General features: G+C 27.8%; 4 protein-coding genes across 5 annotated transcripts; 2 read left to right on the forward strand and 2 right to left on the reverse strand.

The window, feature by feature from the left end:
- The first annotated feature begins 3,694 nt into the window (after positions 1 to 3,694).
- LOC114193513 (caffeic acid 3-O-methyltransferase 1-like) lies at positions 3,695 to 5,451 on the forward strand. The gene is made up of 4 exons (XM_028083341.1): positions 3,695 to 3,828; positions 3,995 to 4,413; positions 4,542 to 4,917; positions 5,018 to 5,451. Exons 2-4 carry the CDS (start codon positions 3,998 to 4,000, stop codon positions 5,318 to 5,320), a joined length of 1,095 nt encoding a protein of 364 aa, XP_027939142.1. The 5' UTR covers positions 3,695 to 3,828; positions 3,995 to 3,997; the 3' UTR covers positions 5,321 to 5,451.
- A 1,360-nt stretch (positions 5,452 to 6,811) lies between these two features.
- On the forward strand, positions 6,812 to 9,299 carry LOC114193414 (transmembrane emp24 domain-containing protein p24beta2-like). Its single transcript, XM_028083197.1, has 5 exons — positions 6,812 to 7,054; positions 7,139 to 7,351; positions 8,420 to 8,606; positions 8,696 to 8,803; positions 8,994 to 9,299. Exons 2-5 carry the CDS (start codon positions 7,139 to 7,141, stop codon positions 9,125 to 9,127), a joined length of 642 nt encoding a protein of 213 aa, XP_027938998.1. The 5' UTR covers positions 6,812 to 7,054; the 3' UTR covers positions 9,128 to 9,299.
- Positions 9,300 to 9,814: 515 nt separating this feature from the next.
- On the reverse strand, positions 9,815 to 11,225 carry LOC114193815 (protein NOI4-like). Its single transcript, XM_028083758.1, has 3 exons — positions 10,847 to 11,225; positions 10,579 to 10,764; positions 9,815 to 10,230 (listed from the first exon to the last, which is right to left on the reverse strand). Exons 1-3 carry the CDS (start codon positions 10,850 to 10,852, stop codon positions 10,189 to 10,191), a joined length of 234 nt encoding a protein of 77 aa, XP_027939559.1. The 5' UTR covers positions 10,853 to 11,225; the 3' UTR covers positions 9,815 to 10,188.
- A 2,386-nt stretch (positions 11,226 to 13,611) lies between these two features.
- On the reverse strand, positions 13,612 to 16,289 carry LOC114193421 (mitochondrial import inner membrane translocase subunit TIM10). 2 transcript variants are annotated; one of them, XM_028083212.1, is made up of 7 exons: positions 16,135 to 16,289; positions 15,997 to 16,039; positions 14,873 to 14,920; positions 14,644 to 14,696; positions 14,464 to 14,502; positions 14,198 to 14,267; positions 13,617 to 13,888 (listed from the first exon to the last, which is right to left on the reverse strand). In XM_028083212.1, exons 3-7 carry the CDS (start codon positions 14,912 to 14,914, stop codon positions 13,838 to 13,840), a joined length of 255 nt encoding a protein of 84 aa, XP_027939013.1. In that variant the 5' UTR covers positions 14,915 to 14,920; positions 15,997 to 16,039; positions 16,135 to 16,289; the 3' UTR covers positions 13,617 to 13,837. The 2 variants fall into 2 exon arrangements, with proteins under 2 accessions (XP_027939012.1, XP_027939013.1); XM_028083211.1 differs by lacking the exon at positions 15,997 to 16,039 and having other exon boundaries at positions 13,612 to 13,888; positions 16,135 to 16,264.
- Positions 16,290 to 26,321: the final 10,032 nt, after the last annotated feature.

The following is a 26,321-nucleotide window of genomic DNA, read 5'->3' on the forward strand; positions in this document are numbered from 1 at the left end:
TTAGATATAGATATAACACTGTTTAATTTTCTTCTTTTAATATTATAACTAAACATAATTAAAAAGTTGACATAAATGTATGGTTTTGTTTTATTTTAAACTTCGTTAAAAATATTCTGATACATATCACAAAACTAATAAGAGAATATCCAATATATAAAAAAAAAACTAGTTTAATATAAAAAATGAAACAAATATAATTATCAATAAAATAAAATAAAATTTATATTAAAAATATCCAATAAACAACACTTAATAATACAGTTTTTACACCATAAAGTATTTTTTTGTAATGGTGCCTTCTTTTTTGTCTACTTTGCTTGGTCTACATGGTTTCTCTTCATCATGATTTGTTTCTTCAGAAAAAAAAATTTTTTACCCAACGAAATAATAATTCTCATGCTTTTCACGCATTTGATTTTGGCGATAAAAAAAAAAAAAAAACGCATTTGATTTATTTCTTCAATCATATTAATGGGTAAAAGTGAACGCAAATTTATAAAAGGGGAAAGGTGAGCACACATTTTTTGTTGACATGTGTTTCGCAGTTACGTTACTGTTTTATGGCCCACAAAATGATTGTTTGGATTTGAGCAAAACTGATATAAGGTGGGGCCCGTTTGGGCCCGTTAGGTAGGCCCATCCTTTCACTACCGCCAAATGGAAGAAATCACCTGTGGCTGAGACTATGCTTATTCTCAAAGTTATGGATAACCTCAAAAGTTTCAAGCAACCTCATTCAATTTGTTTTACCCATATGCACATAATATTTAAATTATATAAAAAAATATGGAGATTGTATACCGCTATTTAATAGTAAATTATTATATATCATATATTTTAATTATTAATTATATTAACAATGTTTTGTATTGGTTAACGGTGTGAATTATTTATAAAATTATGCTAAAAAATTATGTAGTAAGCTAAATATTATTTAATAGAAAAGAGTACATTAGATTAATTCTTCGTTCTTGTTAATGGGCCGGCTCCATTTTTTACATTGGGCCGAACCGGCCGGTTGACGTCAATGTAGGACCCACTTTCTTCTGGAATCAGATATTTAAGCCGTTCTTCACCGGTTCGTGGCCATCTCTTTCATCCACAATTTTATTTTATTTTTTTTACATTTTAAGAGTGCATTCAGGAGTAACGATGATTAATGAGTATTCATTTTATTTTCATAGGTATTCTCAATTAAAATTTATGAATTTCAGAAAATAAAAAACTTATACAAAATTAAAATTAATCTATTAAAAGGTTAGAAAATAAGAATAGAAAAAATTAGTTGAAATAACATTTACAAATTAACATATAAATAAGTTAATTTTAATTTATATTTTTTTTTTTTACTTTTCTATCCAAAAATACTTATGAAAAACATTAGTATTAATTAGTATGGTTTTGTAGTATTTCTCGTACTCTTGGGTTAAAATAAACATTAGTTTACGGAATAAGGAAAAGAAAAAAACAAATAAAAGGAAACAAGTAGAGAGTGATGATACCAACCTACATCCTTTGCCACAAAGATAACGACGGTTCACCTTCACGTGCTATGTCATTATTATTATTATTATTATTATTATTATTATTATTTTATTTAATAAAAAAACTCGCTATCAAAACTCACAAAAAAGCTACGAGGAGAAAAAAAAAGGTATATTTCACAACTTCACCGAATTTATGAAGAGTAACTATCCATTTTTTAAAATTTAATATATTTAATGTTATGAAAAGGAAATAAAAGAATTATATGAAATCAATATTTGACTCGTAAATTTAAGTTTACAATTCATTTATCTTTACCATTTTTTTAATATTTAAATTGGCGTGACACTAAAATTTAGAAAATTAAAATAAGTAGCCTGTGCAGAAAAAAAAGAAGAAAAGAAAATGGATTCTTAGAAACCAAGACGTCACTTATGTTTTTAATTATTATCTATAACTAAAGAATATTAACTTAACTTATTGGCATATTTCGAGATCTCATATCAATAAAATAAACTAAAAGATAAGTCAATTTTTATTGTTGAATTACACTTAAAATTTATTTATTCACATAATATCAAAATCCTGGTTAAAATATTTCTTAACGACATTTATTGTTAATTAAGTTTATTGAATCACCTATATACTTTTGAATCAGTTATTAATGTAATGTCATGTTTAAAATATATAAATATAATAAATACAAATTGTATATTATAAACAAATTTGTAAAATTAAGTTAGACTTAATTTTATTATTTTAACACGTAACTTGAATTTGACTAAATTTAAACATTACATTGTTAAATTTAATATTTTTTGTCAGATATAATATAATCTCCGACCTGTCGTCTTAATTGAATTAGATTAAGTGGAGTCATATTTTTTTTGAATAATTTCTGAAAATAAGTGTATGGCCTCTGTGGCTCCCAAGGCCCAAACAATATTTAAAAACCCAAAGTTGAGCCCATAGTTGCTCTCATTTGTTCCCGTATCTTCAATTTTTTTGTTTCCGTTTATTTATTAATGTTAGAAAAAAATTGATTAAAGAAATCAGTATGATTAAAAACAATTGAACATGTTAAATTTCTAATGATTAGTTATAGGAAGGGAAAAAAGATATCTCGTTATTATATGCCCAACAGCTAAACTTTGTTCAATTTTTTTATAGTTGTTTTTTTGGTAACTTTGATTTTCCTTTTTTCAACGCTAATCATATCAATTTATGAAATTTTTTAGAGAATGATCATGATATTTTGAGATTTAATAAATTTAAAAACATTTATTTTAGATTTCTTATTTAAATTTGTTATAAATATAAAAGTTTATTTCTGTAATAATCATATTGCTTCTAGAAGTGGATTATCAATTGTTTAACAAGATTATGAAAAAAACTAATTTTCTTTACAAAGGTCAAAACAGTAGCTTCTGAGGCTTATCTCTTGCGACTTGTATATTATATGCATTGAATGTGTCACCAATATTATTTAATATCATATATCACTTCGATTTTGAGCATACCTACCTCATAATAATCCATCATTATATGTCAAAGATATGAACTTCAACAATTAATCCATTATAATTTCTCAAACTTCTTTAACCATTTAAATGCATTCATATCTATCTTTATAATATTGATGTAACTCTTTGCATCAACATGTGGTAAATTTGATTTGTAAATAAAACAAAAATAATGCTTATATATAGGTATACTATATTATCATAACAAACAAAAATATTTGTATATGAATTTTGATAATCATTGAATTTTGAGATATAATCATTGCTTGTTCTTCCGTCCCACTTTTATGTTGCTATATATATATACAAGGAACTACTTATTTAATGGAAATTAAATTTTACTTTGAAATTTTTTATTACACGAGATATATTTATTCTCGCAATATATCTCAACACGTGTCCTAACATTAATTATTGTTGAATTTTAACATATGACTATATGGTTGGGTAAGGGTCCTAACTAATACTATAGCAATCCCTACGTCTCTTCTTAGTTCAATCGATATTAGATGATAAGATTACATCATGATTGTACCTATTTGACGATGAAATGATCGAAATTATGATTAATATATTTTTAGTTTTTGAATTTTTATTCTAAATTCCAAATTTATTTATGTTTAAATTTTTTAAATATTTTGATCTTAAACTTTAAAATAAATAATTGCTAAAATGTATTTGACAGAAATTTATTCCAACAATAAAAGCCAAAAGCATTATAAATTGTGTAGTGCTCACTACCTTTCATCTATTAACTCACTCTGGACCCAGCTGTGTTTGATCTTTCACCTTCAACTCCATCTTCAACCTTTCTCAGGTTTGATTTCACTAAGCTTCTCCAATTCTTTCATTGTGTCTAAGTCACAAATACTGAATATTTTATTAGTGTTCCTTTTTACTGTGTGATTTCTGATTCTGAGTCATCATGAAACTATCTAATGTTTTGAAAGAGTTGAAACTGAATGAGTATATGGCTGAAACAGTGTATGGCAGAGAAAAGCATGAAAGAGGGAAGTGCAGAGGTAGTATCTGATGAAGAAGCTTATCTATTCGCCATGGAACTAGCTGGTGCTTCTGCTGTTCCCATGGTTCTGAAATCAGCTCTGGAACTTGGCATCTTAGAAACCATAGCAAAGGCTGGTCCTGGAACTTTCCTTTCTCCTTCTCAGATAGCGTCTCAGATCCCAAATATAAAGAACCCTTATGCACCTGCTATGTTGGACCGCATGTTTCGCCTTTTGGTTAGCTACAACATCCTCACAGTTCAATTCCATGACGGTGATGAGGCTGAAAGGTTCTATGGTCTTCACCCGAAAGCCAAATACTTGGTCAACAATGAAGATGGCGTGTCTGTGGCTGCTTACTTTCTCATGGAACAAGACAAAGTCCTCAAGGAAATGTGGTATATTTTATTAACATGTGTTGAGGGAAACAAACAACATGAGTTAAATATGAGGTCAAAGAATGTTTTTTTATGTAATTGGTGAGTTCTCAGATAGAGGGTTTAAAGGACAGTGTTGTTTATTGCAGGTACAAGTTGACAGAATCAGTTGAGGAGAGTGGATTTCCATTTCAGAATGCTTATGGAATGAATCTGTTTGAGTTCCATGACGCAAATCCAAGATTTAACGGGCTTTTCAATAAGGGTTTGTCTGATTGCTCTAGCATCACAATGAAGAAAATTCTCGACACCTACGAAGGATTTGAGGGTGTTGGATCTTTGGTCGATGTTGGCGGTGGAACCGGTGCTATCATCAGCATGATTGCTTCCAAGTATTCATCCATGAAGTGTGTTAATTTTGACTTACCCCACGTCATTAAAGAAGCTCCACCTTACACAGGTGTGGAACATGTAGGTGGAGACATGTTCGTGAGTGTTCCAAAAGCTGACGCCATTTTCATGAAGGTGTGTTATTAAAATTTGAATCTTTTTCTTGTACGTAACATCTTTGTCCATTTGTTTATGAACACATTTAATGAAAATTCAATTTTTCTTTTTTATGTAGTGGGTATGTCATGACTGGAGTGACGAGCAATGCTTGAAACTGTTGAAGAAGTGTTATGATTCTGTTCCTGACACTGGAAAGGTGATTTTGGTTGAAGGGCTTATTCCAGAAACACCAGATTCTAAGTTAGCTTCAAAGTGTGAGTTTCAAATGGATATTGTGATGTTGTGTCACAGTCCAAATGGGAAAGAGAGAACAGAGAAAGAGTACGAGGCTTTGGCTAAAGGAGCTGGATTCCATGGTTTCAGAATAGCATGTTGCGTTTTCAATACTTACGTTATGGAGTTCCTTAAAAAGGCTTAGTATTTATGTTTTCAATAATTTGTGGGCTACAAAGGTTTCATATGTTTCCTTTGTTTATATGATGACAAATCAATAAAGATGTTATAATCATACATTATCAATTATAAAATGTTAATTATCCTGGATTTGAATGTTACATTTATGTTTGTTACAAATTCTTTCTAAAAACTTAAATATATAATTAAGTTTTGATTTTGGTTTTCGTAAAAAGATATCTTTCTATTTGTAGAATTTGAAATAATTGATTTTAGTGTATAAAATTAGTCAATTTAATTTTAGTCTTTTGTATTTTTCTTTTAATTTTCTATGCTAAAAAAATAATATTACGAAAAATATACTAATTAAGGGATCAAAATGAATAAAATAATATAATTTTATTAGGTCTTATATTTATTTTAGTTCATGTTAATAATAAGTGAATTAACTATAAGATAAAAATCTAAATATATAAAAATAGGATAAATATATTTATAGTTCTTGAACAAAGAATTAAAAATTCAATTTTTTTTCTTTTAATAATCTTATTTGATTTAGATAAAATAAGATTTAAAACAAGTTCAATATTATAAATTCAAATCTATAATATATGTATTGTGATCATTATCAAAATCGAATTATTTCAACATAACTTTGGTATAAGTGATTTAGAAACAGTTAATTTCATTAGGAGGGAAATAATAAACTTTTACCAGGAAAACAGTATATATGAAATTGAAAAAAATAAATCAGAGCCCATAAATTTTCAGATTTATAAAATTAACGTTTTTTTTATGAAAATCTTTTTACAAATTTAAAATTTTATTCAAAATCAAAACAGAAAATACAAACAATTTTTTTTGTATGGAAAACAACTAAATCTTTTAAAAGTCTATCATTCCTAAACATGCAATTAGACTATAAATTTCTATACAAAATAGAATGATTTGAATAGCTAATAATTGATTGAACGAAAAATGTAGTTATAAATAAATCTACATAAATATCAATTGGAATATTTCTGATCCATGATTGTTATTAGTGTACTTGTTTAAGTTATCGTTCGCACTATCACCTTAGTTACTTAATTTCACCATATTATAATTATACAAAATCAAAAACTCATTATATAATAAAAACATATAATTTTAAAAACAAATAATTGAATGAAAATATTATTTATTACATTAAAATATTTTTTAAATAATTACAAAATTTAATTTTACACATAATATTTTATTTTGACTAGTGCCTTAACCAGGTCCATAATGTTAACAAGCTATGATTTTTGTAAGATTACATGTTATGATTCCTTTACTTTACGGAAAAAAAATGAATTGTGAATATCAATATATGATAAAGATATTATACAAAAATAAAAAATTTCTTCATTTACACTGATAAAATTAATTGTTTATTATTGATATAATAATAATTATTATTATATTTATATCTGATCTGAACCAAATTGGTGATCTACCACAAAGCATACAGAGAGCTTCCGAACTCATCTTAGGATGGTTTTGTTTGCACACGAGGCCGAGGGGAGTTACTAGTTTGAAACCCATCTTACGTGTCGATATTTAATTGGACGAGTGACCAAAACTCTCCAATCACAGACTGAAACGTGGAGAAAAGAGAAAGGTTGTACAACGACGCCGTTTGCAGTTTCAGAAAGCACGTTGAGATTAAAAATCAGCCGCTGTGTGTCGTGTTTCATATTTTTCGTCAAATTTCCGAGAAGAGACGCTCACAAAGGTATTTTTGTCTGTGTTATGATGTTTTGATTTGGTGGATCCGTGATTTTGAGATGAATATCTAAACTAACCTATCGTTTGGCAGATGAGATTATCATCGTTGAGGCATGCTTTGGTGTTCGTGTTAATTGGGGCATTGTGGAATTTGCAGAGGTCAGAAGGTATTCGATTTGTGATAGACAGGGACGAGTGTTTCTCCCATGATGTCAAGTACGAGGGTGATACCGTTCATGTTTCTTTCGTTGTTATTAAGGCTGATTCTCCCTGGCATTACGGCGAAGAAGGTGTCGATCTCGTGGTATGTTATTTTTTTTTGTCTCTCGCTCGATCTTCTTTTGTGAAACCGATAATATTTTTGTTTTGCCTTAATTTTGTGTTTCGTATAACTCTGAATGAGAATCGCAATTACTCGGCGTTTGTTTATACGCTATTTGCTGTTTATAATTTAGGGGAATTTGTTTCAAAATTCCGATGAGGCAAGGGAATAGAACCATAGGCACTTGAATACAACGTCAAAACCAACAACCATTGTTTTCTCTTACGCGTACCTGCTGTTGGCTGTTGGTTTAGGGTTTTATGTTGGAACAACCATCAATTTCATCCTTGAAATATTACCTTCTCTCCTGAATGTCCCTAATGCAAAAAATAAATTCCATCTACGTAATTTCCTAAGTCTTAGTTTTCCCAAAGAATAAGAAGTCCTTCAAATTCACAAAAATACATCAAATTAGAGGTTAAATATGTTTAATAGAGGGATTACTTATGCATTATAGTTTTATTTTTTACTTGAATACGCTCTTAATAGAGGGAGTAATACTTGAGAGACGAAATTGATGGTTTTATTCATTTGTGTTGTGAATCTAAGTTTATTTTGTACCTCTCTCTTTTCTACCTAAGGTGGCAGAAGAACATTTCTGTGTTTTTCTTCAGCACAACCACGATACTTTTTTTTGTTTCAAGATCTTATGATCTGTTATTAAACATAAACCCCATTCTGGGAACTTTTATTCACTGCCCATGCTGAAGTATTTGGAGGGTGTTATGGCAAAAAGTTATCCACGGTTAGGATATAGTATACGGTGCAAAAGAGTTAATTTTTTTATCTTAGTAACAACGAGTACTTGTAATCATAGAGATGTTGTGAATTGTATGTAGCTATTTATATGTATCACCTTTTACATTTGCAATTGTATGTTCTACAATCTTTGAATATTTATATCTGTAGCAGCTGTACTAATCCAGATTCTGCATACACAATTGATAGGAATAGCTTTTCTTTTAAAATATGTTCATTTTCCTTTTCCTTGGTACCCTACTACACGATCATGTGTTGGAATCTCATTGCACCACAATGTAAGAATTTCAGGTAAAGGGTCCCTCTGGTGAGCAAATTCAAGATTTTCGGGACAAGACAAGTGACAAGTTTGACTTCGTGGCTCACAAATCAGGGGTCCATAAGTTCTGCTTCACCAACAAGTCTCCTTATCATGAAACTATCGATTTTGATGTACATGTCGGTCACTTCTCTTACTTTGAGCAGCATGCAAAAGATGGTAATGTCTCTTCTATGAAGTCCACTTTCTATATTTTTCTCAGTGTAAACGAGAGAATCTTTGTTGAAACTTTTGTGACTTTTATGCAGAGCATTTTACCCCATTGCTCGAGCAAATAGGAAAGTTGGAGGAGGCTCTATACAACATTCAGTTTGAACAGCATTGGTTAGAGGCTCAGACTGATCGCCAAGCAATAGGTAATTATTTAAGGTTTACTTTTTACGTTTATCTTACGATTGAATACAATGTTTCATGTTCATCAGTTAAACATATGATTCTGTTAAGGATAAAAAAAACCTTAAAAACAAAACCAACAAACTAAGCATCTTAGTTAGTCTTGTTTTCTTCTGTTATTAACGTTGACTTATGTTTGGAATATGTATGCAGTGAACGATGCAATGAGCCGAAGAGCAGTACACAAGGCAATTTTTGAATCAGCAGCACTGATTGGGGCTAGTGCGATTCAAGTCTACCTTCTACAGCGATTGTTTGAACGAAAATTGGGTACCTCAAGAGTTTAGAGCTTCCAAATGTTTTCAGAACCTGTAACATTACAGACAACAATGATATTTCAAACTTTTTTTTCTTCTGTTTTCACCACTTGGATATTTATATAACTAGTTGTTCACCTCTACTTATAATACCTGTGGAAAGATGTGTTATTTAATGTTAATTATAGTTCATTTCATTTCCCATACTTCTTCACTTTATTTACCCTGCTTAAGCTGCTATGGCGTTAGAGAAATTGTTATGTACTTTATGGCAATTGCAGCATATTTAACTCAACTCTCACTCATATCAGCATTTAAGAACTTTTTATCGCTTAATATAACCAGGAGAACAATTAGGATTTACCATTGACATACCAAGTTTCGATAACATGGCAGGAAATTTTCTCGATTGTTGATGAAAGGATAATTTACACTTTCTAAATTGTCAGAGTATGTGCCAAGCAAGGTACATTATTCATCATTTTGAGTCAAATTGCTGTGTAAATTTAATTTTAACTGAGGATAGGTATATCTTTTTTAATCTTTACACTCCCAGTACGTATTTTTCAATCAAACTTAGGAAAATTGGTTAACAATGATCTGCATCAGGGTAAAATCGATTTTCAAATTTCAGAAAAGGATGGTCCATTTTTTCCTTGACTTCTTTTTAGTCATGAAACTCAAAATACAAATAGATAGAGTCTTTGGATTGCTTTCTTTGTATAATATTGTATTATTATTATTTGCTTCATGGGACGACAGAGAGATGGCAAACAATGCCATCCACGTCCACAAATAAGAAGAATACAGTTACATAAAAATATCTCAAGTTCCTCTTTACATAAACAATAGAGGGAAACTTGAATGGATAAAAAAAATGTAAAGTAAATGAGGTGTGAAACCAACAAGTTTTGAACACACACCCCAGAAATCGCATGTATCAATGCGATAGTTGTTTCCTAATCAAGCCACAATGTACACTACGTACGCATATATATGACCAAAGATGATTCCAGCAGGACCCACCATAGCTTTACTGAAGCTCCAGAGTCCTATGTCATTTCTAAACTGTCATGAATTCAAAAGCCTCTTCATGGCTCTGCAGGTGTGGTCATACAGCAGAACCATTTTTTCTGCAAAATAAAACGTGATAAAATGCAATTTTTTCTCGAAATCATGATTTCATTCGCATGTCACAGAGACACCAAAGATCAAATGCAACAACTACATATCTAATCTAGTGTTTTTAGATTGTCTTTTGTTGCATTGAGAAGAAAATAACCAAAAATTAAAAAGCTGTGTCCAAAATTTTAAAAAAAGTGAATAGATTTATGACATGGTGTCAGCATTACATGAATCTATCATCATCGACATAATCATAAACATACACAATCTTCGTTAATGAGTGATTTTTGGAAGAAATTTATTCAAACAGCTTGCATACCAACTTGAATCATTAAAAAAAACAGAGAAAAACTTACATAATGGGATTTGCGAAGAGCGTCACGAGGATTGTAGTTTGAATGGCAACGCTTAGGTGGTAAGCTGACCTTAGGACCATACTTCTTCTCATTCCTGGCTTTGTTGAAGATTACAGAGAAATCATTTGCTGATGATGGATCGTTCACATCCCATTCCCCAAACTTTGGCAATGGTCTACCATTTTCCTGAACAAAATCATGCATTGCAATCCATGTTCATAATCAAATCCAAAATCAAAATGAAATTGAAATTGAAATGTATAGTTACCGCCATGGTCGCTGGGAGGATGTGATTTCACTGGAACTGAATCTATGTATATACTTTTGATGTAATGTTTTTGTTTCCACTTTCTTCTTTTCCTTTTTCCTTGATTTTGTGTTTCCAAGGAGAAAGAAGAAAGAATGAGAGAAACAGAGAAAGAGAAAGGAACAGAGAAAAACAGAGACACCGGCCCAATTTAAATCAAATTTGTGAGGCCCAATTTCCACAAGTCCAGCCAATCGCGCTCAACCATCAAAATATTTCTCTTTCATAATTATAATATAACAACATTTATTAAATTTGTCAAGAAAGTAGTCAGCGCATAGCTACTGTTATAACTATTTTATTATATATTTGTTACAATATTAAAGAAATTAAAAATATATATCTTTATTTATAATTTTTTTTCATTTCAATATAAATTTAATAACTACGTTTTAATTTTAATCATTATTAATTTTTGAAACACATTTTTTTATTATTATAAAGGAAAAGTAGAAGCACATATCCATCCGTACACCTATTTTTAAACTACTTATACCAGTATTAATAATAATAAAAAACAGATATTTCTTCCCTACGATTTTTTACACCTCATCCTTTACATTTCGTTTTACTTTTTTAAGAAATGATGAAAATATATTAAAAACAGTTTACATTATTAAATTAAACCGACGAACATAAGACCACAATAAACTTTTTTTTTTCTTATTCGTTTAAAATTAATTCTAAAGATATTCGTTGATATAATACTAATTCACATTTATTGTTCGTCATTCTAGTTAAAGAATTTTTGTGTTGGCAATTATAAGGAGATTACGTTTGCAAAGTTAGTTTCACACAGTTAACAATAAATAAACAAAAAATGCATTTGTATTTTTAACTATTTTAAATTAATTAAAAACACTTAATAGAGTATGCTTAATGTTATTTATTTAATATCGTTATAACACTAATTAACAAGATTTTTTTTTTAAATAAGTAGTTCTTTTAAGATGAAAGCGATAATTTGTTTACATTACTGAAGTAGGGTTTAAAAATGCGAATAAACAATCATCCATTGAATAACACCTAAATTTATAAATTAAATTTAGCATGCATTTGATTTATAATAAGAAAACTATCATAATCCAAGTTTAACATCTTACCAAAAAATAAAATAAAACCAACATTTTACCCAAAAATTGAAAAAAAAAAATGACAGACAGACACAACGGTATTTGTATTTCTGTCAGTATATTATATGGAAAAAAATACCACGATTCAGGTTAAGCATGAGAGCTCGATCCATAAAAATTAGATGGCTAGTGTTTTTTACATAGATGAATTATGTGTCCAATTCTTGATCATATATATTTACGAAATTTAAATATTTTTAATTTTTTCGTCTAATTACATAATATGAATCACGAATCATATTTATAATTATTTTCTTTTGCTTTATTTTCTTATCAGGTGTTAAATAGATTGCAGTGTGAACACGGAATTGATCTGCTATAAAAGAATTGGCAACAGGTGCGAAACTAACTGAACTAGGAAATTGAATTCAGATAATGAAATAAAAGAAAGTTGATTGGAGTTTGAAGGTGGAAACAACAACAGGAAGAGATAGAGAGAAAAAGAAAAAAGATATATATGAGGTATATTCGTGGAAGAGAAGAGAGAAGATTGAAATCAAACATTATGAATGTTTTGTGGCTTGGCAGGAGAAGCACCTGGAGGTGGAGCTGGCATTCCATAAACTTGTGGGTTAGTTTGCATCTCTCTCCTTCCTCTTGCTCTTCCAAAGAAATAACATCCAAACCCAAGAAGCAAGCAGAAGAATATGAAAGGGAGAGAGATTACCACCACCATACCCATCTTCGATCTTCGATCTTCTTCTTCTTCTTCTTAATTACTTGTTTTTCTTTTCTGAATTCAGAGTGAGAGAGAGAAACTGAGTCAAGAATGAAGTGTGGTTGAGTTGAGTGGGGAAGGAATAAGAGGGAGCATTTATTCATACCAGGTAGGTCTGGTATCGGATTCTGATTCTGTGTTCTGTTCTGTGATGAAAGGCTTAACGTTCAATTTTTTAACGGATACTTTTGTGTCCCCACAACACTCTCTGTCTCTCTTAGCTGTCACTCCAAATCGCATATAAAAGATGCTATTGTATAGTGTGGGTCGTCTTCTTTAATTTTCTTCGTTATTTTAAGAGACTAATTTTCTTCCACGTATAACTTCACCTTTTTATGATAATTTTCCCATTTAATTCAAAACACCTGAACTTGTATTTATTCTTATTTCCCCCTCTCTTCTCTCCCAGTTTTTTTAACCTTTTTTTCTTTCTTATTTCTTGACATTTGACATATCTAACGTAACATCGATAATGACAATTTTATAATACAATACTGCGTGCTATATCAACGTAAGGTGCCAAGCTAAATGTGGACAAAAGAGGAGAGAAGGGCAGCTTCATAATTATAAAATTTAAATTTAAGGTTTTAATCTGGATTTTTATGGCAAGTAACTTGTCATTCCAATTTTACAATTTAATTTAATTTATAAATACACTTTCAAGTAAATTATATAAGTTGTTAATTATATTTGAATTGTGTTTTTATTCGAAAAAATCGTATGCAAGTACATTGTTTAGAAACGAAAACGAAAAACTGCAAAATCTTGCATGGGGAGAAAGAGCAATGCTGTTGTATGATGATGACTTCAAATAAATGTAACAGAAAAACACTGGTAAATTAAGGGTCGAACCATGAAGACGTAAATTAGAAACAAAGAATGAACTAAATTAACTAAAATTATTTTTATTGCTCACCAATGGCTAACTCAAAAGCAAAAATCAATCCTTTTCTTAACAGAACAGATTGACCTAAAAATAGTCATGGACAAAGATAAAAACCTTGCAAAAGTATTACATCTATGTTTCCCAATTAATGTCGTAAATGTAGCTCACTCACTCGCAGGTTGCTAACCGCAAAAAGAAAACACGATAGACTTGGATTACATCGGAGGCCTCCCAGAACCAAGCAACTGACCAATCAGATTATTCACCTGCCCAAAATAAATCTGCTTAGACAACAGACAAATACTATTTGCAGTTTCCCATTACATCTTAAGCAAAAAACCATTTTGAAGTCAGAAATTCCGTCAACCACATTCACTTTATTTTCCTTGCCTTGCATGAAATTATCAAGACTATCCTCAAAATCTATACAAGAATTTTCAAAGAGAGCAAGCATTTAACCAAGTACTGAAACCCCACTAAAATTTCATCATAAAACATCCATCTGAGAAAACTAGCTTATAGACAACTCAAAAAGTCAGTGATAGATCTGAAAGTGAAGTTAAGCAAAATCTTACTTGCCAGTATTTTGAAACACAGCGGTCAATGCAACTATTTTCACCCATATTTAGCTCAGACTCCTTGTACCTGAGAAAAAAAGGTGTTAAACAGATATTATGATAACATTCACATTGAGCCATCATCAAAATAATGCAGTAGCGGACAATTGAGAAATAAGAAACTAATTTCTAAATTGACTGGACTGGACTGGATCGCATTTAAAGAGCATCAAACATGACAGTTTCTCAAGCAGTTAATAAAATTAGAGAAGAGTTTCCCCCACCTTTCGTCAACACACTTTTTGAAACAGGTCTGGGTCATCCTGAATAGTAAAAATAACAAAGCATTAACCAAATGAATTATTATGCCACCATCGAATCTTAAACAAAAAGCAACTATGTTCTACATTGTACTTGCTAACACCAGCAAAACTATCAAGGCAAGCAAGAACAGGGAAACCTACTTGTTGAATAACTCGACCCTATATTCCATCTCCTTTTCAGCCATTCCAAATATCTGTTCCATTATCACATAATGATTGAAACACATCCAAAAACAAGAAATACTAAATAATCAAATAACACCAAAAAGACCCCAAAGTTGAAGTTGAAATTAGTTTGAAATTATCAGATAACAACGTCAATCACCAGATTAATTTTTCCAAATTTGGAGAAATAAAAAGGAATACCTACCTGTTCTTTTTCAAAGGCAGAAGGTGAGGTATTGGCAGCCATTGTAGTCTGAAATAAGATAATATACTATTAGAATTGGATTAGTGTTGAAGGCTTTAGGTAATTTCCATAAGATGAAGGGCATCACCGTGTAGATTTTATTTCTAGTTGCAACCATTTACCACCAAACAAAATGTCCACTATTTATTCCTAATCAAATTTATGTATCATCTTCACCTAGAATAGTCATATTATATTTCACACAAGTCATATTAAGAAGCACACGGGCGATCCTTGTACACTACGATTTGACTAATTTGAGAATTAAAAGTATGTGAACTGGATCAACCAGATGCTGAGAGAAACTTATGTCTGCAATTTAGGATAAAAAGTTTGCAGAGTAAACCAAATAAAAGAACACTGAAAAACAAAACATGTAGAATTTCTTGGATCCCTCCCAACATATATCTAAGAACAAATTGATTGAGAAGCAAAAAAAATCATGGTCATGATGTTCAGCTAGAGTCATTCACCACTTCATCTAACAAATTTTCTTTTCAAGTGAGTATACCCCATGCTTCTCACTTGAGCACAAAACACTGCCCACAAAGTCAAAAATTTTCCCATGTTTATAATCAATTTAATCTTCCTTGTTGTTTAAATCTAGCATAATGACCACTCTCAAGTATAAATACAAATCTCCAACCAGCCAAATCCTCTATCCTCTCCTCCCTACGACTCACAACCAAAAATGGCATCTCAAGAAGATTAAAAGTGGAATTATCTGAACAAAGGGTTATTTTAAATCTTCCACAGTGTAGTCTATATGAGAAATTTAGTCCAATAGAACAATGTGAATGGAATAGGTTTTCGAAAAGGGCATTGACGAGCTCATGCCAGTACCAATATTTGTTACAACCCTAGTGGCTAAATCCCCAACTGACTTCAAATTAACTTAGGGAAATCATACAACTCTACTATCATAGACACGCTACTTTTAAACTAAAACCCTCGAACTCGTAACAAGTTTTAAGTACATGCAGAGGCAAACACTGAACAAAAAAGAGAGAGGTGATTAAATAACAATGAATTCAGAAAATAACAGAGTTCCGATATAATGAACACATCTCAAAAATAAAACTCACAACACAATTGAACGATTCGGCCTTCAATCCAAATCCTCTCGACCTTTGTAGGGAAAATTTTGAGTTGAGAAACAAGGAAAAAATGATAAAAATAAAATACAATAGCATGAAAAGAGTGCGTGAGAGAGAGAAACGTACCAGTTAAGGAGGAAACGCGGCTAGGGTAGGGTTCGATCTTTGTAAAGGAGACGGGTAGTTCTTTCTTAAGTAGTTATTGTATCACACCGTAAAACAAATTAAGCTTTCAAAATTTAAATTCTTTTACAAATTATATTTTCTATTTATAATATCTCATCTAAATATCCACTCTTTATACTCAGTCGTAGAAGCGTAGAAGTATAGGATCGGCATATACATTTTTCTATATTTATTATAATTTCCTGCAGCTATATACTGTATATCTAAGAAATTCTTAGTGTAGGTAAATTATTGAAATAGATATTTTAATTTATTGACACATGGTTAAAATTGAGGATATTTTTGTCTTTTTGATATTGTTGTGTTTTTGCGGTTCGAACGTCTTTTTTAAATTTTTTAAATATTGATTGACGTTGTCAGATAGCATCATCCTTCTTCTCCAAGACAATCAGCTTTCTCGAGGTTAGCTTTTTTTCTTCTTCTTCAATCCTTCTTCTTTCTTCTTCTTCATAGGTTTTCGTTTTTTTTTTAATATTCGGTATGTTGACGGTAGGGTTTTCTTCTCCCAAGCAATCAACTTCGTCGAGGTAATTTTTTTTTCTTCTTTCGTTTTCCTTCTTCTTCTTCTTCAATCCTTCTTCTTCCTTCTTCCTCATACCAACTAAGTTTTTTTTTTTATTATTTATTTTTGTTGAAGGTTGACAGAAGTTTTGGTTGGTGTAGGTAATTTTTTCTTCTATTTCTTAGTTTATTCTTTTTTCTTCAAGGATCTTTTTTCTTTCTTCTTCTTACTCTGTTATTTTCTTTTTACTTTGTGAAAGATTTAATTTTTGCAAGGCAATCGGTAGGATCTTCTTCTCCAAGACAATCAACTTTGTCGAGGTAATTTCTTTGTTTCTTCTTCCGTATTCCTTCTTCTTCTTCTTCAATCCTTCTTCTTTCTTCTTCCTCATACCAACTTAAGTTTTTTTTTGTTCTATTTGTTGTTGTTGTTGTTCTGTTATTTTTTTTTTACTTCGTGAAAGATTTAATTTTTGCAATGTGTTTCGTTTTGAAGAAAACGCTGATGTTTTTATTTTTAGAAGGTATTTTTTAACAAAATCTTGAACATGTTTGGTTGTTGTTTATGGTGTTATTGTAATTATTTTTTTATACTTGATACATTTATAACTGTGGGTTGAAGAAAATGTTCAAGTTTTCATTTTTAGAAAGTATTTTTGAACAAAAAGAATGAGTGAGGATGATGATGTTAGTCTTCTTTTCTTTTCTTTTTTTTTTGTCTATTTGTGGTTTGTTGTTGAGATTTGTTTGTTGTTCTTTATTGTGTTATTTTTTTTACTTCTTTTGTGGTCCTTTTTCTTTATAAAAGGTTATATTTTTGTAATTTTTTTTTCTGTTAAATATGTTGTAGCAGTGGGTTAGTATTTATTGAAAGCTATGTTCAGATTTCTCTGTTGTTTTTTACGATGTTATTTATTTTTCTTTTAATTCTTATGTGTTCCTTCTTCTTTTTTCATGAAAGGTTTAATTTTTTTGAGGTTTTTTGTGATGAAGATGGTGTCCTCTGGATTAGTACGTTTTAATAGTTGGTTAAAGTCAGTAGCTTGAGTTTTCTTTCTCCTCCTTCATGGTCTTCTTCTACTTTTGTTTTCTACTTCTTCTTTTTTCATTGTTTTGAAGAAAAGCTTAAACCTTTTGTTTTTTCATTGTTTTGAAGAAAAACTTAAACCTTTTGTAATGTGTATGGTTGTGGATTGAAGAAAAAGTATGACTGAAATGAAGATGTCTATGTTTCTGTCTTGATTTTTGTACATGTTTTTCTTGATGGTGTTGTTCTCTATGCTTCATGTCTCCCAATTCTGTCCTTGATGTCAAAGTAATAGCTATGAATAGTCATCGACTCCCGGTAAAGGGTAGAAGAGTACGACCTATTATGGGACATACAATGCATTACAGACGTATGATCATTACGCTTCAACCGGGTTATTCTATTCCACCTCTTAGAAAGAAAAGAACTTAAATCAAAATACTTAATAGCATGGCGATACATTTATACAAAACTTCTACCCCAAGCACACGCAATGGAACCGTAGACAGTCAAGTAAAATCCAATCCACGAAATCATTTGATCTATGGACAGCATCGTTGTGGTAAAGGTCGTACCGCCGTTCCCAACCACGAGTACCCCTTCTCGTACCGCCGTTCATCTTAACGGGACACGCTTACCTGGAACTCTTTGCCTGGAAGACTTTCGATACAGGGACATGCACCTGAACCGATTTTAACCATCGGCTCTGATACCACTTGTTATGTTTTACAAGGAGGGGGTTTCACTAGGGAGAACAAACACCAATGAGACTTGAGCCTAACCACATAAGATATTGACACCACTCTCAACCCAAAACCTTAAGGCAATGGGTTTATGGGTCTTTATTCTTATATAGTGCTCTACTTTCTCATTTCTGGCCAATGTGGGACTTAAAATCACACTTGGATTCCTAACAAAATAGCACATAAAAGGTACATGTTACGATTTATTGTTTCATTTGATGAATGTACTTTTCTTTCTATTTATTTAATTTATTAACTTTTTAGTTGCTTCTTGGTTGTTCTTCTTTTCTTCTTTCTGTTTGATGGCTTTATTGTGTTTGATGGCACGAGAAGTGTAAAACCTCTTTGGGAGATGGTTTTTGAATATTTTTGGCATGTGTTTAGGTGATGAAATTTTATTGTGTATTTTTCAGGATTTTTCATGTTTTGCAGCTTCTTGGACTGATATCATTTGTTGATGTCTGCAGATTAAATCTTGATGAAATAATTGTGGGTGAGGCTGATATTGTTGATTGTGGCCAACATGATTTTGATCACTACAACAATTATCATTGTTTCCCACACTAAATCTCAATCCATGTAGTTCAATTTTTAAATTTTTTTTTGGCTATCGTGTTACTTTTTTCCTAACAATGACATTATATGATTTATGGTTTGTAATGCTTATTTAGTGTTTATAGTCACTCAAGTGTTTGTGTTCATTGGTTGTTGCAACCAATAGTTCTAGGAGTTGAATTTACTTTCGATTGATTGAATTTTGGTACCTAAACGGTTAAAGGCAGTTGAAGACATTTTAGATTTTGGTTTGAGTAACAAAGGTGTATGAGATAATGCTATCTTTGATGTTTAGACTTGGTTGATTGTATACTTACATGGTTAGCATTGAATTTTAATTCATCATATGCTAAATAAATGTACCATTAAATTCTTATTTTATTTCTGTTGTAATTATGTTAAACATAATAAATATTTATATTCAAAATCTTTCATTTCTTTAAAATCTTTCATATTATACAAGTTATTGTTATTATTATTGTTGTTATTATTGTTATATCAATTTTCTTATTGCAAATTAAAAGAAATAGATTCAATTATTGAAAAAAAACTAAAACCACTATCTTATATAACTACAAATAAATACAATAAAAATAATACAACAAATTAAAACAAAAGGTCCATTATTATTGTTTACAATAGAATCACAATAGGATTTCAAAAAACATAAAAACAACTTATCATATATTGTTTACGGGTCATATTGCACAAGATATATACAATTAACTATAACAATAACAAAAAATATACAATGTATTTTAATATAGTATATAACTCTTAATTTTATTATTATTTATAATAATTGTGCTATTAAATGTAGAGTACATTTATCTTATTAATGGACCCTTCTATAATAAGTAATATTATATTATACAAAGTAAATGACTATTTAATTTAAATAATTATTAAAAATGTTTCTTTTTTCAAATCTTTAATTAATTGATATTTCTATAATAAAAAATAGGTTTAATTAATCGTAAGGTACCCAGTTTGGTACTAGCATGTCAAATTGGTACCCGCTTTTAAAAAAATGTCAATTGCATCCCAATTTTTGAAAATTATTTCAATTAGGTACCTTTCAGACAGAGTTGACTAACGCCGTTAGTCAATGTGCCACGTGTCAATCTGTGGTTTTTTTGATTTTTTTTTAAAATTTTTTTTTTTAAATTTTAATTTTTTTTAAATTTTAATTTTTTTTAAATTTTAATTTTTTTTAAAATTTTTAAAAAAAAAATAAAAAATAAAAATGTCACGTGTCAAGTCCCTATGTGTGACACGTGGCATTGTCAGTGTCACCTGGTATTGTAATGCCACGTGTCAGTGTCACTATTAGATGTCATTGTGTTGATTTCGATTTAGTCCCCACATATGTCTTTTTGTTTCAGTTTAGTACCTAAGTATGTGTATCTGATTCAATTTTGTCCCAATTTTTTTTTAATAATTAAAATATTTTTGTAATCCATTTTTTATAAGATTAAAAATAATTAAGTATAAATATTTTTACAAAATTAAGTACTAATATTTATAATGTTTCTCTCAATTTCAGACCAAAGTTATTATTTGTATGAATGTTATGCTATTTTTTTTTTATTAAAAATGACTTAATAAAATGACTTTTACTACTAAATTTTAATATAAATATCAAATACTTAATTTTTTTAATTATTAAAAATTATTATGTCAAAATTGAATCAAATACACATAAGTAGGTACTAAATTGAAACGAAAAAACATAAATGGGGACTAAATCGAAATCATCACAATAACATCTGATATGCCACGTGTCACACACAGGGACTTGACACGTGGCATTTTTAATTTTTTTTTTAAAAAAATTTAAAATTAAAAAAAAATTAAAATTTAAAAAAAAAAATCAAAAAAACCACAGATTGACACGTGGCACGTTGACTAACGGCGTTAGTCAACTCTGTCTGAAAGGTACCTAATTGAAACAATTTTAAAAAGTTGGGATGCAATTGACATTTTTTTAAAAACGGGTACCAATTTGACACGCTAGTATCAAACTGGGTACCTTACGATTAATTAAACCTAAAAAATAGTATACATTTTATAATTATACCTAATAATCGTTTTAATAATTGTATAATACATTTCTTTTATTAATGGAATTTTCTATAATAGTTAATCTTATGCTAGGTAAATTATTATTTTTATAACTACTAAATTAATCATAATATCACAGAAATATAATTTGAGCATTCAAAGTAAAATAAGTTTATTATAGTTAATCATAGTGACACTTCATAATAAATAATGTCAAATTTGAATAGAAAGATTTATAATTGATTTGACCATACGTTATCATGAGAATAACTATTTATAATTAATTTCAATTAATTTCACAATACTTTATAATGGAATAACCTACCTACAATAAACAAATTAACACAAAATATTAAACTATCATTGAACCAAATTAATAAACATACTAAACCAAGTTAATAGACATACTCAGTATAGTATTAGAAAACTGATTTACTAAATCTAAAGGGCCTCCACCAAATCAAACTACAGAATATTGAAAAAACACCTAATAAGTATTACTTGCCGTCAAAATCAAATCCATCTTATTGATTCTGAAAATATAATGATTTGACCACTGTGAAATAAGTTTACTTCACAAAACTTATTTAAGCTTTGTGAAATATGAATTATATTAATAATATATTGGAATAATTAATAGTTAAATGTTGTCAAATAATAACAATTAATCATCAATTATACAATACAAAATAACTAATATATCATTTCATATTAATTATACGAAATATATTTTTTCTAATATAAACTGATTATTTTCGATTAACACAAATCTACGTTAAATATAAAAAATAACTAACAAATATTATAACAAAAACATATTACAATGTCATATTTACTTAATCACGTTATTGATTATATTGAATAATTTAGCTAATATAAATTTATTATTGTCAATAACCCAAATGATTATTTAAATAATATATTTATCACTTTACATGAATATCCAAATCAATAAGTACACAAGTTAAATTATTATTTTCATAACTGTATAATAGATTTATTAGTTTTATTGAATTTCATATATATTGAATACATTTACAATATATCAATCATAATATTGTAAAAAATAATTTATGCATTTAAAATAACAATATTACAATATCTATTTTGTTATTATTATTTGAATCGATAAATATATTTTATTATAAATTATTACTTTAATTATTACTCAACAAATTTTGAATCAATATGTATTGAATATATTTATTATATTTTATTTACAATGTCAGTTTTAATATTATTTTACATCGTTATTTTAATGTGAATAAGCTATCTTTTCAAGATTTGGCCAAAATTTATGGTTCAAGGGAGTATTATATGGTAACAAGTAAAATCAGGATATACAATGTTAACATATCCAGAGTGTTATATGGTAATAGACTATCTTACTTTTTTATATCAAATTGGGTTTATTGCAAAAATATTGGTCGATTCCACTTTTACTTTTATGATTTTTTGTTGTTCATATTACCAAAATGATAAAGCTGTATTTAGTTATTTCTATTTTAAATTTGTATCAATTTAACCTTTTGAAAGTGATAATTAATTTATTTTTAAATGGGATTGAGAATATTTAAAGGATTAAAACATTTATTTTTACAATCAATTTATATGATCTATTTCTAAATTTTTTTATTAATTGACCAATTAGTTTTATTAAGTTACGGATTAATTATTTTTTATTTCATAGGTTTTGAAATCTTTTAAATTTATATTTATAATTAATAATTACATATTTAATTTATAAAGATTTTTTATCGATTAGTAAATTTCCTTAATTATTTTAAATTTCTTTGATTGTGAATCAAGATTTTGAATTCATACATTCTTATTTGTTGATTTATTTAAATATTTTAAATTTCTTTAACGATATCCAAAAACTATTTGTAAAATTATATTTTGTCAATATATTTAATTATATGTACATTATCTTTCTTACTTTGCAATATATTTATTATTACTATTATTGGTATTATAATTTTATTCAATAATTTTATTTCATTTTAATATTTTTGTTCAATTATTAATGTTATTTTTATTATTATTATTTGTTATTATAAATATAATGAATATTTTTTAATTTATTTCTTTATTTATTAATACTATTATTTTAATACTTACTGGAAATTGAATTTGTATTTATTGAAGATGGGAAAGATTTATTATATTTTATTTTTGTACAGGACCATATTATAAAATATGTTTACATTATACCTTATACGCATTTCATTTTAATATAATTTTATTTAAAAAATTTATCATCAATTTCACGTTTATTTATTTTATATGGGACTATATTACATCGTATGTCTAAGTTTTACTTTAACGACATATGCATTTCAAAAACTATTTGTAGAATTATATTTTGTCAATATATTTAATTATGTTTACATTGTTTTTCTTAATTTGCAATATATTTATCATTACTATTATTGATATTATAATTTTATTTCATTTTAATATTTTTGTTCAATTATTAATGTTATTTTTTTTATTATTTGTTATTATAATTATGATGAAATGTTCTACTTTTTTTTAATTTATTTATTTATTTATTAAACTATTGTTTTAATACTGAATGGAGGTTGATTCTGTATTTATTGAAGATTGGAAAGATTTATTATATTATATTTTTGTTTGGGATCATACTATACAATATGTCTACATTTTACTTGAGTAGCTATCGGTGCATACACATTTCATTTTAATATAATTCTATTTAAAAAATTTATTATCAATTTCACATTGTATTTATTTTATACAGGACCATATTATATATTATGCCTAAATTTTATTTTAACAACAACATGTGCATATGTATTTCATTGTAATGTAATATTGTATCTACACGTATTTCTATTTAAAGATGTTAACATCAAATTCATGTTATTTTTTTTTTATTTGACCATGTTACATAATATGACAACATTTTATTTTAGTAGCAACATGTGCATACGTATTTAATTTAAATATAACATTCAAGGGTTTTTATGTACATGTGTTTCTATTTTAAAATTTTATCATCAATTTCACCATGTATTTATTTGATATAGGACCATATTACACATTATGCCTAAATATTACTTTAACAACAACTCATGCATATGCGTTTCCTTTTAATGTAATATACATGTGTTTGTATCTACATTTGTTTCTATTTAAATATGTTAATATCAATTTCATATTATATTTATTTTTTATGGGACTATATTACATTTTACTTTAGCAACGACATGTGCATACTCATTTCATTTTAATATAATATACAAGTGTTTATATTTACATGTGTTTCTATTTAAAAATGTTAATACAATTTCATGTTGTATTATTTTATATGGGACATTATTACATAATACGCCTACATTTTACTTTAACAAGGACCCATGGATACACATTATATTTTAATATAATATACATGTGTTTATATGTGTCTCTATTTAAAAATTTTAACATAAATTCTATTATAATATACATGTGTTTATATGTACATATATTTCTATTTAAAAATTTTAACACCAATTTAACATTATTTCACATTGTATATATTTTGTACATGACCATATAATACCATATGCCTAAATTTTACTTTAATAACGATCTGTGCATACGTATTTTATTCTAATATATCATACAAAGTAGGCATCTTATTTTAATACTAGCGTACACACAGGCGCGACACATTTTTTAAATACACATTATATTATATTAGTAGGTGGTAATGTAATATTATTAAGTTAATATATAAAATAAAATTATATTTGTTAAAAATAAGTGAAATATATTAGAAAATATGAGAGAATAATTGTTGATAAATAGAAAAAAATAAAAGAGTAGAGATAGACAATTTTATAAAAATGTTTGTAAAAATAACGGTCAATTTTTAAAAATTTAATAAATAATTATATTTTAAAGGGTAAAATTGGTATTTTAAAATGTGGATACAAAAGAGGAAATTCTCTTTATATATTGTTATAAATATAACATATAATATATTTTTTTAAAGTTTTAACATCAATTTTATATTATATTTAATTTATACATGACCATATTATATAATATACTTATATTTTACTTTCGCAACGACCTATTACTATTACAAATTGTTATAATTAAATAAATTAATAATTATTCAAATCACTAATTTATATATATTAACAATAAAATTTGTTTTAAATATTAAAAAAAAAACATGACTTAGTTATTTCAAATATATTTTAAATAACTTTGAAATCTAACAAGAAAATTCAAAACAAAAAAAATTAACACCTGTTTTTTACTCTTTAATCTTGACTAAAATTCTAAACTTATTATCACAAACATGTTTTGTAATTAAACTTTTAAAAAACATCATACTGACATTTCTTAATCTAAACAAAATAATAATCTATGTCATCACAAATTGATTATTTCAAATTACTCAAAAACACATAACATATAACACATAATACATAGCAATAGTTAATTATACATAAATATATAATTATATCATTGTTAGAAGAATTTATCGTTTAAATATATTTAAATTAACAATTATAACATTTATAATTTTTAAATTAAATTATTGATTTATTGATAATAATATTAAAATCTATTATTTTTAAAAAATTTTAAAAACCAAAAACACGACGGGTCTCATGCTAGTTTATTATAACTTTAAATTTATAATTTTATATGCATACATATTTGATTGGATAAACATATTTAATTCCCCTTTATTTATGTTTGGTTACGGATGATCAGTAGAAGAGCACATATTTTTATGTGAAAAACAGATATTTGTTTCATATTTCACTCCACTTTAAAAAAAATTCTTTTTGGTGGATCCCATGAAAAATATTCAACCCTTTACTATTTTTTCTTCCAAATAAAATTATAAATATAATATTTTTATTATATTCCTCCTTAATGTCAGTTATAGAAGATCAATTTTTCTCTATTGCTCGATTAGGTGCTCACTTTATAAAAAGATTTCTATTTCACCGAACTACGTGAAAGTACATTCTTAGCATTTTTTACATAAAACATAAGAGGTTGGAGTCATCTGTCAAATTAAATTACATTTAAAAATCAAATTAAATTCCAGGACATTTGTGATTTAATTTGTTATTATAATTTTAATTATATAATGATTAAATTATACATTTATAATTAAAAAATAAAAATGAAAATTATATAATTAATGATTCAGAATATCATAGTCTAAATACCGATATGGATCAGCTTTATGCAAGTCCAAC

Source organism: Vigna unguiculata, chromosome 8 (assembly GCF_004118075.2).
Source record: "Vigna unguiculata cultivar IT97K-499-35 chromosome 8, ASM411807v1, whole genome shotgun sequence".
Classification (NCBI taxonomy): domain Eukaryota; kingdom Viridiplantae; phylum Streptophyta; class Magnoliopsida; order Fabales; family Fabaceae; genus Vigna; species Vigna unguiculata.